We start from the raw sequence: 14,440 nt of genomic DNA, 5'->3' as shown, positions 1-14,440 counted from the left end.
CAAATTCCACACTTTTCCTTCGCCAACCCGGATGTCCCATTACATCGATCTCCAAATATCCCGACCTGCGAAATAAAAAGGAAGGACTGCAGCGCCATGCTATGCTAAAAGTAATTGTACACTTTTCATGAAGGAGTGGTATCCCAATGCCCGCGGAAATTGCAAAAAATCAAAGGAACGGATAACAGATCATCTATAATGCGTCGTGTCAACAAGAAATCAAAAATCAAAAACAAAGGGCATCAAGACATGAGGTATTTCAAAGGAGAGACATCAGATCATGGCCAGTAACCATTAACCGAAAAACACCATTGCCAGATTAAAAAACAAGAGGTCCAAAAATATAAGGCGTCATCAATGACCCAGCGCCATGGCTTATAAAGGAGTGACATGAAAATCGGGATAGGTAAAACAAGTAACAAACCAGAGAACAACGCCGACGGATGCTAAAACGTATTAAAAAAAAAAAAAAAAAAAGCAGAAATTATTGATCAAGAGCCTCAAGGCCCTTGGTCCGGAAGAGAGTACGGCATAGGGGCCATATAGGTATAGCAGGGAGTACTGCTAGGAGGGGGCCCGCTGGCCGGAGGGGCGTTCACGAGAGGATTCAACTCCCAGGCTCGACTCACTGGCGCAGTCATACCAATCTGGCTCGGTTGCTGGCAAACGGGTGCACATTGATAAGGAGTGGTCATGCTGTGGTAGGACGGGTTGACGGCCGGCAGCACGGCGCGCAATTCGGCAGGGTTGGTCATTGGCGCTCCGGAATGCCCCGTGGGGGGTGAATAAGCTGGGGCTCCAATTGCCGAGCTGTACGTTGTCGAGGGAGCGGTATCCGAAACAGACTGAGGCGATGCTGCGTTCAGAGGTTCGGTGCCTGAATCGGATGCGGCACCATTGCTGGGGTAGTTGGAGGCAATTGGGGTGGGAAGTGCGCCAGCAGTGGAAGAGTAGCTTGCGGACTAAATGGGTTCTAGAGTCAGTAAGACATTCGTTAAAGCAGGACTATTTAGGTAAGAAAAAAGGTCACTCACGTATTTTCCGATGATTTTCTTTAGAGCATGGCTCAGGATCTTCCACGGGAAGACCTTGACATCTTTCTCGATGTTTCGCGGCTTGGGCGCTGGGAACCCCATGATAACTTTGAAGAATTCTTCACTATCGGCCTTGGCCTTCGAAACGGTAAGGGGACGGAATCCCTCTAGATTCCTTCGAATGCGGTTCTTCTCCTCCACGGTGAAGCGGACACCCACAAGTGATTCCAGGAGGTAAATGGTGTCGACGCTGGTCACAAAACACTCATCCTTGCCATCCCAGCTGATGCAGCTGATGCAGATGCTGTTGGGGGCTCGGTCCTCAGGGGCAACAGGTTTGAAATCCGCGTGGATCGTGCTGCCGTTTTGCACCCGAGTGAATTGCACCAGGCGTCGTTTCATGTCGCGCTCTTCCTTAGTCCAGTGTTGGGTCATGGAATCCAAATCTCCATTCAGCTTCAGGATTGCCTTTGACGGGTACATGGCATAAGGGTTGAATGATTGCGTTTGGCTGATGGAACCGGAGTGCTGTAACGTGGACGTTCGGATGAGGGTCGGGTTCGAGAACCGACCAGGGGACGATGCCTTCTGGGGGAGACCATGAGAAACGGCGAATCCTGGCGTCCGAGGATCACTGCTGACGGACATGTACGAGGGGCTCCAGGATGGAGTCAGAGGAGAAGGCGCTCGGATTGACGGCTGAGAGGATCCCGAAACAGCTGAGTACTGCGCCGGGCCAACTCGAGGCGAGGGGGCTGCATGGTATGGGGTCGCAAATCCGTTCATAGCTGGAAGGGGTTGCAGATAAGGCGAATATGTCGTCGAATAGCTGGCGGACTGGTCTCTGGCATGCATGGACTGGACACCGCTGCGCTTGGCGGGCCTCGAGGTGTCCTCGGAAAGGGACGAAATCCTTCTCTTGCGTGATTCATCGGAAGGAGAATGGTGGGATGCTTGCTCGTATGTATAGACACCAACCTGTAGAGCAGTCGTAGGACACTCGCCTTGACCATCCACTACAACCTGGAGCGGCACAGCGAGTGATGGGGACCCCGTGGACATGAATGGGGGAGTGTCCACGGAAAGGGCATATCGGAAAGCAGTTCCCTGGAAATCGAGGAAATGGGGCACACATTCGGACTTCTTCGAGCCGAACACAAGGTAGACCGTCGCATATGATGAGTTGTGGAGGTCATAGGGAGACTGGATTTCCACAAACACCCTTGTGCCTTCAGACCCTCGCTGGGGAGAGTAGGAAAGGACTTCGGGTAATTGACGAGACTCTCCACCCAGCATTGGTGACCGACCCTCCTCGTAAGAGCTGGCGTAGCTCTGGTTGCTCATGTAGGGAACACAATCGGATATCTGGCTGGTGTGATCGGCCATGGGCGAGGGGACCATAGAGGCGCTTGTTACATAAGGCGTTTGCCCATAACTGGAGTACGAGGCACCGTCATGCATAGACCGAGCGGATTCATAATCTTTAAGGCGGTTTAGCAAACGGCATGATCTGAAACCGGAAGGCATTGGGAAACGACTCACCGAGCAAGGCCGCAGGAGGGGGCTTTTGGAAAGTAGACATAGACAAGATGGGTTCAGACTTGGCCAGAAGGCCGTCTGAAAATGCACCGATAAACCGCGAATCTTCAGCGTCTGAGAAATCCAACGACTCGTCTACAATCAGGGGCGTTTGAAAATCTGGATCGAACTAAATGGCGAAGTTCCCGTCAACATGTGCTCACAATCGGAGAGTCAAACTCCTAAAACAAGAAAGGATGGGGGGCCTGCAGCAAGACAGACAGAAATTTGGACCGAGATTCCAAACCGAACGGATGAAGAGAAACAAAATAGAAAGGGTGGTGTAAAGAAGAAATAACCATTGGGCAGCAACAGGAGAAACAGGTGTGGAATTTCTTTGGGACCTACCAAAACACCGTGAGTCTTCGAGTAAGCCAGTTTGATGGTGTTGCAGAAACTGCAACGAAACACAACAGCTTAAAAGAAGCGAATGACAGCGAATTTATCGTATAAAAAACGATAGGACGACGGAAGCCGGGAAGCTGCTCCGAGACAAAACGAGTGACGACAAGAAGCGACAGGAAGTCTCAACGAGCAAGACACGATAGAGGTCTTCGAATCAACGGTCAGGACCTCAAGACGAAGGCTGAAACTGCGAAAGGCTGGCTGCAGAGTGTCGACTGGATATAAGCCACGATGTCGGATACTGTTCCAGAGAAATCACCTAGGACGAAGCGATTGGCACCTGAGGATGATCGACGTGGTTAAGCCGGACGGGATGCTGCTCAAAATCCGTGGCTAGGTCTCAAATGGCAGGCCAGTAATAAGTCAACCGGGCAAAGACAGAGGCGAAATTGGCTTTTTCTCTCTTCCCTCAGGACGTTCCGAATGACCAGATTTCGAAAAACTGGCCGCGAGTTAGGCAATGAGCTAACCAGCTAATGGGTAAGAAACCTCCAAGAGGTCAAGGAGGACCGGCTTGCTGCATAGACTAGCAGAAACTTACCCAGGAGAAACGAGAGAACAAATAAGTTCGTACAGCGAGACCTTTGGAAAGCTAATATGCAAAGTCCACAATCGCGCGATGACTGACAAAATAGTCTACGCCATAACAAAATGTCAACAACAAACACACCTAGGGGCTCGGTAACAAAAATTGCAGGGGAGGCGGCCAGCATCTGGATCCCATCATGGGTCCTAATTTTCCTCGGGGCCCTTGTGCACCAGAGGCACGACCTTGGAGAAGCAAGGGTCCCGAAGGGAAGGGGAGAGAAAGGGAATGGGTGATGCAAGGCACCGTCGGAATCAGTGGCAAAGGGGAAGATTACACTAACCTTAACAAATTAATTGCTGGGCGCAAGAGATTTTTTTCTGTTTTTCTGTTGTCCGATGGTCCAGGTTTGAGATGAATCTCGGTAGTCCGCGATGGCTTGGTGTCTTCAACCGAGACAATGATTCACGATGATTTAAAACTTCCCACGATCAGCCAGCTCCTTTTGAGGGCTTGACGTCGGCGCAGAAAGTATTGGTAGTTGATGCCAAACTAAGGTCCACTTTTTAGATGAATCGAGACCGGACGAAACCGCAAGAAACGAAAGATCCCGTAAATTTGGCGACTAGTTGAATCGGGCAAACGACTCTGCGGGGATTCCTCTACAGCTCGTGTCTGTCGAAACAAGGCAAACGCCGACTGAATGGTCCGCACGGAAGTCGAGATTAGGTCCAAATGGCCGTCAGGTCGATTCGGTCCCGATAGGTGCGATGATCTTCTGTCTCCGTCTGTCGATATGATCCGCCGGAATAGATGCCGTTTCTGTCGTCGAATTGGCCAGGCACTCGGACAGAAAACAATAAAACGAAGGTCGTTGGAGCGATCAACGAATGCGTTCAGAGCGGGGGATTTAGATTATTAGGATGTTCAATTCAAGGCGATCCGTTCACTTCCTTCAGGTCGACTGCAATCCAATATCCCGTTATTCTTTTTTCCTTTTTTTTCCTTCCGCGGTCAATCAACGTAGCGAATGTGATATGACTTTGACGTCAAAACAAAGCGAGTGTATAAGCGAGCGGTGTGTGAGCGAGTGTAAAAAAAGAAGAGAAAAAAAGAAAACGACTTTCGATACTTCTAAGATGCCATAACAGGAAATGGTTTCGGAAGAAGAGGGGAGGGGAGGGGAGGAGGAGGGGGGGGAAGCAAGTGATAGTTATGGGGGGAGGAGCGATAAAAAGGAATAAGATAATAATCAGGAAAATAAAAAAAGAAATCCGAGTCCAGATAAAAATAATCAATAAAAAAAATAAAATAAAAAAAAGGGCAGCAGTGAAGAGTCTGATATGACGAGAGATATATTACTTTTCCCTGAGCACTAAGACGGCGGAAGTGGTGGTAAGAGCAGCAGGATGCCGGCTTAGCGTGGCGGGGGTGCAGGCAAAAGAGTAAGAAAAGTCGGGTTAGGTTCGAGGATCAGGTAGTAAGAGGTTGGGAACGCCGCCTGGTCATTGGCAGTGGCCGCAGGAAATAAAAAGACTGGGGCGTGGAAACTGGAGCACAAGTCGAGGAGTAATAAGACCAGGGATCCGGTGCGCCCAGATAGGATTTATTAATGCCGTTATTACACTGATACTAGTCCGTCCACCGGGGGGCGGACATTATATCATGGCTATTATTATCTTAGGTTATTATCTGATGGTTAATGCCGTCAACGATTTATAAATAAAACGGTGGTATTATCCTCCTCGGAGGGTGGAAATACATCATGATGTCCTGGGCTAGCAGCACTAGGGAAAAATTCAAAATCCAAACCAGAGGGCTCCGGCGGAATAAAAATAACCATTTAGGTACAAAGGACCGGAGGATGGAGCACACCAGTCGCGCTAGATACGGACGACCGAGGGCTGGTTGGCATTATTGTGGATGGGAAGCGCGAGGTGGGAGAGGTGAGAGGTCCCTGCTGGTCATCCTCCACATCTCAACCGTTGCCAGCCTATCCATGGAGAGAATGACCGGTATCCATCTTCTTCTGCGAACTTTCCGAAGGTCCGCTTTCTCGGAAGAGAACCACCCAAGAGGCAGTCCTCCGGGAACCAAGATTTCCCATTGGGTTTGGCCGGGTTAAAAATAAGGGCGATTTATTTTTCGGTCATCCTGGGTTTGACCCTGACTTTAGTCATACTGGAGAAGGGGGAGGAGGGAGGAGGGAAAGTGGAGGGTGTTCTTGCTGAAGGCAGGTTAGCTTGGGGACTAAAAAAATAAATGAATAAATAAATCCAGCAGGTAATAATAGTGCCGGATATTATTTATTTATTTGTTTGGTTTTTTTGGCGCAGAATCTCCCCCCAAATACCCAAACCAGCAGTTGACTAGCCAGGGTATTAGCACTGGATAGCAGCAGACACCGTTCGGTCGTGACGGAGTGGATCCACCGAAAGCATGGGATCAGTCAGGGCTGCAGAAGGAGGTGGAATGGGAAGAGCAATACGCGGGTTGGACTACGGGTATAATCATTAATCAGAATATGGCCATGATATTGATTAACTGCATGGTCGGAATGACAATGAGAATAATAATCCATCCTATTATTGTCTGTCATTGGAGGGGAGCTTCAGAATAATTAAGTCGGGTCTGCTAAGGTTGCCGGTACCTTTGATTAGACATCTGCCTCCATCTCTGGGCCTCAGTCTCCATATAGGTAGCATTCCAGACGTAGTTTTAACCCTTCTCGCTCCTCTTCTTGGTTCTTTGCTTTTTTTCCAGGAGCATATCTCCTCCAATCCTGTAGAAAAATCAAATAAAAGAATGACTTCACTGGTCCCTCGGTATGTACTGTATGTAGTAAGTTTAAGCTAAGGCCCTGGACTTTTGCAGCAACAGGATTCATCTGCACAGCCTCTTTCCTTTTCTTGTCCCGGCCCTTTTTTATTTTATTTTATTTTTTTTTCCTTTTTCTTGTCCACTCCTCCGTATACTCCGTACTGTACGGCGTACGGCTACGGTTCCCGGTCACTCTATCCCATCTGAATAGTGATTACAATCCAAATCCCCCCTCGGGCTGCAGAGAAGAGGACACCCACAACAGAATACATTGTACGACGTGACCCACAGGCTGTCCTTCCAATCAATCACATAATCAATATTGAACGAACAAGCCTAGGCAGTCGAATAGATGCCTCACCTTCGTCCTAACCACGGAGAGACCGTCGAGAGATTCCCGGAACTTCTGCTGGGGCAAAACCACAACCGCTCAACGACACCGCTCTTACTGCTACACTAAGGGGGTCTGGGAAGTGCCCTAACCGTCGGAATGGCGGCATATTATTAGTCCCCTCGGCCATGGCCCCACCACACCCCCCTTTCCGCATCGGGCAATAATGCTGTCGGCCCCGACGCCTGCCTGAGACTTTTCCTATTGGATTGTCTTATTTTGGAGCCCTCAGGCAGAAACCGATCCATCGAAATCCACCGTCGCCCTCGACTTTCCTCTCGTCTGGCCTGATTGGGTGGGCTGCCTCTGCCCGCCCGGCTTTACTACGGTACGTAGGTACAAACAGAGGACAAAGTATGCCGCAGTCTGGAGAGAAGCCTGCCCTGCCCTCCGTCCGAGTATACCTCGGGTTCTTGGTCTTTGCGCGGGTTGCGCCCCGGTGGAGGTCGAAACCCTGATGGAAGTTTTGGAACTTCTTCGGTGCAATTTTGACAAATCACTTGTCAGCATACCACTACCGTCAGGAATGGTTAGGTCATTTAGTTCCTTTAGTCCTCCGTAGTCCGCCGCACCCCAAGCGCGCTCTTTTCCGCTCTTTTCCACTTCCCTGTCTTGCCTACGGAGTGCCTAGGTTCCCCACCCCGTGACCTAAGGGAAAACCAAAACCAAATGACCTGGTAGGCTGGTAGCACTCGTCCCCTCTTTTTTTTATTGTTTTTTTTTTCCTTTCCCTCTGCCTGAGTAGTGAGTGCTCCATATTTGCTTGCCATCTGACTTGCTTTTCCCTCTCCAACGCGACCAGGTGAACGGCAGCGCAAAAAACACCCTCCCTATCTAATAATAAATCTTAAGGTTGCGCGGGAAAAGTTTATTCGCTCCCTATGTAGGTACTGATTTGGACCAGCGTTCCCAAACACGAGCATGGGCGTCACGACCAGTCAGAACCCCGACTCACATGCCCTGCTGTTGTCGTCTTACACCACCGTCCTGTCGGTCGGCCGGTCGTTCCATCGTGGCGACGGCTCGAGATCAACAAGAAAAAACGTTCAATCCACAGTGTACCCTGGTGGAAATGAGGGAAAACGGAGGGCTCAGGGACGCCTGGCTCGGAGTAGGAAATGTGCCTGAACCAGGTAAGTGCTACGCGATGCTAACGCCGTAGTCAAGATACAAGTTTCCCAAGGTCCTGGACCGTGAGGAAGCGCTTGGATGCATCGGGCAAGGTGAGGTTGGACAGCGCGAGCTGTTAGGCCGGACGGGAGTAGTCTAAGTCTACTCATCGACATCCGTCGTCCCGTCACCGTGATCCTCCCATGATAGAGAGATAGTCACCGCACCAGATCGGGGCCGACAAAAAATCTAGCGGCCGATCTAAGATGCTAAACATAGCAAGCCTTGCATTGGTTTTTTGCCAGCCCATGCAAGGGTGGCAGCCTATCATTGGCCTCGCCGGGGGCAGCGGGGTGGGGTCAGCCGCCCCACTGACACCTACCTTAGGTAAAGAAATCCGTTTCTTTTTCGAATCCTCCGTCCCCCCTCCGCCCTGTGATTCGCCCTCAAACGCCCGGACGGTGGCACGATGGGATGCACAGGAAACCTACCCTTCCCTGCCGTACGTCGGTGGAACTGGAAGGTAGTAGAGAGGTAAGGTGGTATACAGCCAGAGGGTCACTCTGCACTGTCACCATCCTCTGCGGGCGAGTCATGACTGGCGACCAGCCCACGCTGGAATAGTTACCTACCTGCTCTCGCTGCCCTGTGTACGCTGTACGCTGTAAACTGGAATGTTCTACTTCCCCTCATGATCTGAACGCCCGGCTAATTTGCTTTGTTTGGTTTGGGCTTGCAGGGATGAGGACTTGAAATTGACTGATGTTTACCTCTAGTCTTCCATCTATGATGCGGTGGCACTACCTGCTCTTCTTAGGCCCCGTTAGGGGCAAGCAAATGAAGTCATCAGTCATCATGATGTCTGACCAGATTCGTTGGTGAATAATGGGTTGCGGATTCCATTTAGAAAGTCATTGTTCCACTCGTTCTCGAGGACTGAGGTTACATGAACAAAAACTCAAAAGAAAAAAAAAAGCGCGGCGATCAAAGTGCCGATCCTACAGGAACGACATCACGTCCCTCGCAGCTGCAATGATCATTAACCTCCTTGACGGGACACAACTTAATTCCCAAGGGATGTTCCGACGATATTTCTTCCATTCTCCCCTGACCTCTTTCTAGTTCCGTTTGAATTCCATTTTCCAGCGACTAGCGACAGCCTCGTTCTGACTAAGCCTCGCCCTGAACCGAGGCAACCAGTCAACGGACGGAGTAGGAAACGGATAGCCCCAAAATTGATAGATCCAAAAACACCCAAAACTCAGGAACGCACTTGATCAGCACGTTGAAATGGCAAAATAAAAAAATAAAAAAAAAATAAAAAAAAAACAAAAAACCGTTTAGGCCAAGTTCCAACATGCATACGGGAAGGACATACGGTTAGATTATCAGCTCAGTGGGCCCTCAAACCATGATCAGCAATCTGTTTTCTGGAGGTGATGCTTGGCTCAGGTCGGGAGCACGCCGATACAACAGCTGAGCTTGACGGTTAATAGTTCGGACCAGATACTTACTCCATGCACGTAGACTTCCGTGTGGCGGAGGCCTTTTTTTTTTTCTCTTTTTTTCTGGAGCACGGATCCTCCAGCTTAGAACGACCTTGGATGGCACTTTTCCCATCTATCCACCAAATCACCCCCTCGTCCAGTTTAAACGTGCTGAGCAAATTAACTCAATCAAATTAAAAATACTCGGACATTACCCATCACTCTGACATCGGGATGTCTATTTTACTCGGCCCAGCTGTGTCCACAGTGGAAATATCAAGGCAGAGGATTTCGGTGAATGCTCGGTGAAAAACAAAACCCGGGCTCATGGTGAGTTTTCCATCAACCCCATCAACTTCTAACCCCCGATTCGGCGCTACTGGCTAGCGGCGGTCGGTTCCTATCGGCTTGTCTGTTGCCGTATGCGGGATAGCGCACGGAACTGGGGGATCGAAGGCTCAGGATCCGTCTGGAAGCCGGTATCGTCATTCATCAGGATCTATAATTATGCGATAACTGAGACTCTAATTTCCTCTTTTTCGGGTCAGAGAGTCGAACAGCCTGTGGCTCGGTGCCATCTTCCTGGGCGCTTCGAAATATGCTACGGAGTAAATTAGAGTTAATCTATTTCCCAGGGCAAACCCAAAGAAATGAGGTAATAGTAAACTGCCTCCCTACGGAGTCGGAATAGTCTGCCATTCTGACCGGATCCCAAACTAACCACCGCTATGGAGTGCACCATTGACTGCTAACCGCGTTGGTGACGGTAGTAGGATCAGGGGTACGGAGAAATCGACTAGAAGTCAAAAAAAAAATCTCAATCAATCAATTACTCCGTATGGGTTGGGGTGTGGTTTTCTGGAACGGATTCGAAGCACATGGGCGGTACCGAAAAATCCCCTCGAGGGGATCCTTCAACGTCGGAACTCCAATCACCGCCCGCCGTTCAGATATGTTTTTGCAGTCGGTGGTTCCCATTACTACCATTTACTCTGACTTTCGGGATCGAGTGGGCTACCGGATTTGCTTGAGGTCGGGGTCGCCACGTTTTCCTTGACGTCGAGTTGTACAGTACAGTGTTTTGCTGAAGCTCTACTGCAAAATATTTATCGGTTGGGCTGAATTATGCACGTGGTATATGATATAGAAGATAGACCGGAAACGGCACGATTCGCTACTGCTTTTCCTTCTTCCTCTCTTCTTTTTTTTTTTTTTTTTTTTTTTTTCTTTTTTTCGCTTTACTCTATTCTATTTTATTTCCATATTCTGGTCCCCATTCCGTTCCGACTTCCGCAGAACCACCTCAGCGTAGTCATGAAGAACCGCGGAAATGCCGAGGCACCCTTGGTTCGAATCATGCTGTACTAACGGCGGGCTTCCCCTTTGGTCTGCGATCTCCAACGACAAACTTTCAGGGAATTTAATTATAGAAGTGCGTACTTCTCCGTATTCCAGGTCTACAGCGTATAAACTTTCGGATACAGATCGTGAAGGTCTGGTTCCATGGATGGGCAGGGAATAGTGCGCTTTGCTCCGATCGTCAGACAAACAGAAACCCTCCATTATTCAAACTACCAACTCCGTACGAAGACAGAAACAAACCTTCGAACCTTACTTACAGTTACGTAGGAGTCGTAGGAGTAGCAAGTCGCGGGAGGAATTAACATTAACATTAACAGAAAATACCCGACCGACAAATCAGGGAGGGCGGAGGATCTAAAGCAGGGCCTTTTTCGGGTTCCATACACCGCAGTCTTTACCTTTTTCTCGTTCGCACATACCCAAAAGTGCAGACAGACCTACGCAATAGCTTGACACAGCGATCGAGATCATCGAGTAAGGTGCTCTCCCGCTAGACATCACATCTCATCTCACGTCCGGTCGGATGTCATCTCGATCCCGCGCATGCACCCTGACAATCGCAATCCCACGAGATTACCTACCCACGGCGGAGGCGGGAGTCGATAAATGCACGTCATCCTTGCATCGCGCTTCTCTTTCCTTTGGAATTTCTTCCGCAATGAAGGGACCTTGGCTGGGTGCTTAATTTAATCCTTCTCCCTTCTATGGCAAGTCCGAGGCGTTATGCGTGGTTGATTCTAGTAGTGTCCTAACAACACTAGGTAGTTAGGGTAGGTACTTAGGGACGTGGCTAACTCACCCGCCCGTCCATCCCGCCTCCCTCGCGGCCTCTACGGCGTAGGATTCTGGGAATCCTTACAGACTGCGTCTACTAGACGGCTGCAAGGTGTGATCCCGCGGCGAATATTTTCTCGGTTGAAGGGATCCGATTGGTGAGCGTGCCCCGATGTCAGGGAGATGCAGTCACGGTCACGTAGTCACGGGCTATCTGGATAGTGGGCGGTAATGCAGGGTGTTTACAGGGCGTTTATGGTCTTTTCTTTTTCTTTTTCTTTTTCTTTTTCTTTTTCTTTTTCTTTTTCTTTTTCTTTTTCTTTTTCTTTTTCTTTTTCTTTTTTTTTTTTTTTTGCCGTCTTCCGTTGGCAGGGTTATTTTGTAGGGAGTTTTATACGCTATATTTTATTGATTTTTGATTTTATTTATTTTCTGTTACTTGCATACGGCGTAGTAGGGTAAGATACATTTCTCCAGAATCGCAAGATACCAAGTAAACCAACCTAGTCCCAACCGCCTTGGCAAAGACCCTGAACTGCTAGTTCATGCCGACGCTCATGTCCTGGTTCCGGGGCCCCTACTTCCTCTTCCCTGTCATTCGCCACGGGTTTCCACCTGCAGAAACCAGGAGTTCCGACCGACTTCAACAGTGGCAACCAGCCATCTGGTCTGTTGCCAGTACAGTGTATCTGCTATCTGCCCTGTCTTCGAGTACTCCTAGATACTCCGTAGTCAGTCTAGTATACGCTGTATACAATCTAGGTTTAGTGCCTGCGTGCGTACAGGATCCGGACTGGAGTCCCTACGCAGGCACAGCACATTGGCCAATTGGTCCTGTCCAAGGCCCAACGGTCCACTGTTTCCCGCCGCCCGTTCTGTGATCGGCACGTTGATGCTGTGAGTATTATTTGGCTGGGACGGGGTCATTCGGGTGAGAAAAAAAAAAGTCAACGTAAACAGAATTGTCGATCGGTTCCGATTCACATACACAATGCTACGTAGTAAGTATGATCCTACTCCGTAGATGTAGACAGGCTTAGACAAGGCTTATTGGCAATGAACCATGGTCGACGGATGGATTTCGGAGCCGGTTTGCGATAAACCTAAGAAAGGGTCGGATTGAGTAAGGATGGTCGCGAATTGAGTTGAGTTTACCGTCCAGTGTCCACGTAGTCTCGATCGACAGCGACGTCCACGACCGAGCTTGGAAATGGCTGCTCAGCTATTGACTGGTTCAATTTGGAGGTTTGTAGGTAGACATGGTATGGGACTTGGATATTACATAATATCACCACGATCAAGGAATGCTCCGATAGAACTCCTCACCTCCGTAGTTTAATGCTACTAGTCACTACCTACTCGACGCAAAAACAGGCAACTCCCTCGCCCATCAAAGGATCATCGCCAACCCTGACCACTAACCTAATCGAAAACACTAGATGTCTCACCACGGTTTCCGCGCGCAAACGCACACGGAACCCCAAGGGTACCTACCTACGGAGTAGGTCCCTAGGCAAGTAAGTAGGTACGGACTCTACGGAGTCGAGTCCAGGAATTCCGACTCCGGTCCTACGCCGTAGACGGAGCATGGATTATGAAACGAGCGCAGCAACGCGGCACAGCACAGCCAGCAGACATTGTAGAGAACGGCGTGAAAATTCAAACAATCCAACGCCGTCGAACGGACCATGACGATCCCACAGCACGCACTGCACTGGCTTCCCCTCGGGTCCGGTCAGGGATCATCCGAACAGGCACCCGAGTTTGACTTTGGCAGCAGCAGAGCCTGAGAGCACGGGACAAGGGCGATTCTCGGAGAATAATGCGGGATGAAACTGAGCCTTTTTTTTTTTTTTTTTTTTTTTTCTTGCAACAGCTCCGGCGGGATGAGCCACGAGCGATCCTACAGTATGTATCGGCGCATCGTCATCGTCATCGTCATGAAATTTCTCGATTTGATGCTATTATTCCTTCGGTGCGGTTTAAGGTTTATTCTTGGGGAAACTCTTTGCGCTATCTACTCTATAGTCTAGTATCTTCCATCGTAGAATACACCCTGAATAATGAAAAAATAGACCCAAATTAAAAAAACCATAATAAATGAATACCTCCACAGAACAGCGGCAGAACAACGAATGGCCAGGACACTATCCCAAATGAAATTAAAATATATTGAAGTGAAAGAAGCAAATGCCTAATTCTGCTGCCAGTGCCATGTACATACTCCGTAGTTTAATTTGCCTGCTGTCAATGCATGTATATTTTACTAACACTATCTACTCTCCGGCCGATGACCGGCGTAGTCCTGAGCTATGGGCAAAGGCAGGGCACTCTCAACGTCCACGAAAATAAACATGCAAATTCAACACTCACGGATTCAGCAATCTTGACGATCCATCTAAACGGAGTCCGGAGGATCTCTCTGCCCCCTTTTCAGCGATGATGCCAGTGGAGGAGCAGGAGGAGGAGTGATTGCGTGGACCCTGGACAGGGCGAAAGTATAATGCCTTCTCTATGCATTGGGCGGGTAAAGCCTTACTCCGTAGAGTCGGACCCGTGTTTCTGGGGAGCGGCACGCTGGATATCCGGAGAGGAAGGCTGTTTACGGAGTGGTGTCTACGAAGTAGTATCTCTGCTGGGTAGGTCGTAGGTCAGCCCAACAGGATAAGCAAGCCATGATGACGAGGACATCGCCATAGGTCCTGGACTATTGGACGACTAGTTTCTCATTCATCGTGATGGGGTCCGCTGTCTTGCCCTGGTCTGTCCTGTCTGTAGTTGTGGAAAGGGTCAATCATCACGATTGTTTGGTTTGGGTTTGCTACCGGTAGAGGATGGAGCCTGCTGTCTCCAGTTCCAGTCTTCTGGAGTCTGGGACCTGAAATCTGGATACGAGTAAGGATGCTTGATAGACGAGGCTCGTCCAAAGTAAGGTAAAGCAAGATAGCTGATG

General features: G+C 49.4%; 2 protein-coding genes across 2 annotated transcripts; one reads left to right on the top strand and one right to left on the bottom strand.

Annotated features, from left to right (window-relative positions):
- Nucleotides 1-500: 500 nt before the first annotated feature.
- medA (transcriptional regulator medA) lies at nucleotides 501-7,765 on the bottom strand (the record flags this gene model as incomplete). Its single annotated transcript, XM_024852815.1, has 5 exons — nucleotides 501-962; nucleotides 1,035-2,515; nucleotides 2,577-2,742; nucleotides 2,961-3,009; nucleotides 7,710-7,765. 5 exons carry the CDS (start codon nucleotides 7,763-7,765, stop codon nucleotides 501-503), a joined length of 2,214 nt encoding a protein of 737 aa, XP_024711073.1.
- A 4,251-nt stretch (nucleotides 7,766-12,016) lies between these two features.
- P170DRAFT_433265 (uncharacterized protein) lies at nucleotides 12,017-12,616 on the top strand. Its single transcript, XM_024848443.1, has one exon. The coding sequence runs from the start codon at nucleotides 12,033-12,035 to the stop codon at nucleotides 12,366-12,368; it is 336 nt and encodes a 111-aa protein (XP_024711072.1). The 5' UTR covers nucleotides 12,017-12,032; the 3' UTR covers nucleotides 12,369-12,616.
- Nucleotides 12,617-14,440: the final 1,824 nt, after the last annotated feature.

Source organism: Aspergillus steynii (assembly GCF_002849105.1).
Source record: "Aspergillus steynii IBT 23096 chromosome Unknown P170scaffold_1, whole genome shotgun sequence".
NCBI classification, from domain to species: Eukaryota; Fungi; Ascomycota; class Eurotiomycetes; order Eurotiales; family Aspergillaceae; genus Aspergillus; species Aspergillus steynii.
This window is presented reverse-complemented; position numbering and strand designations above follow the sequence as displayed.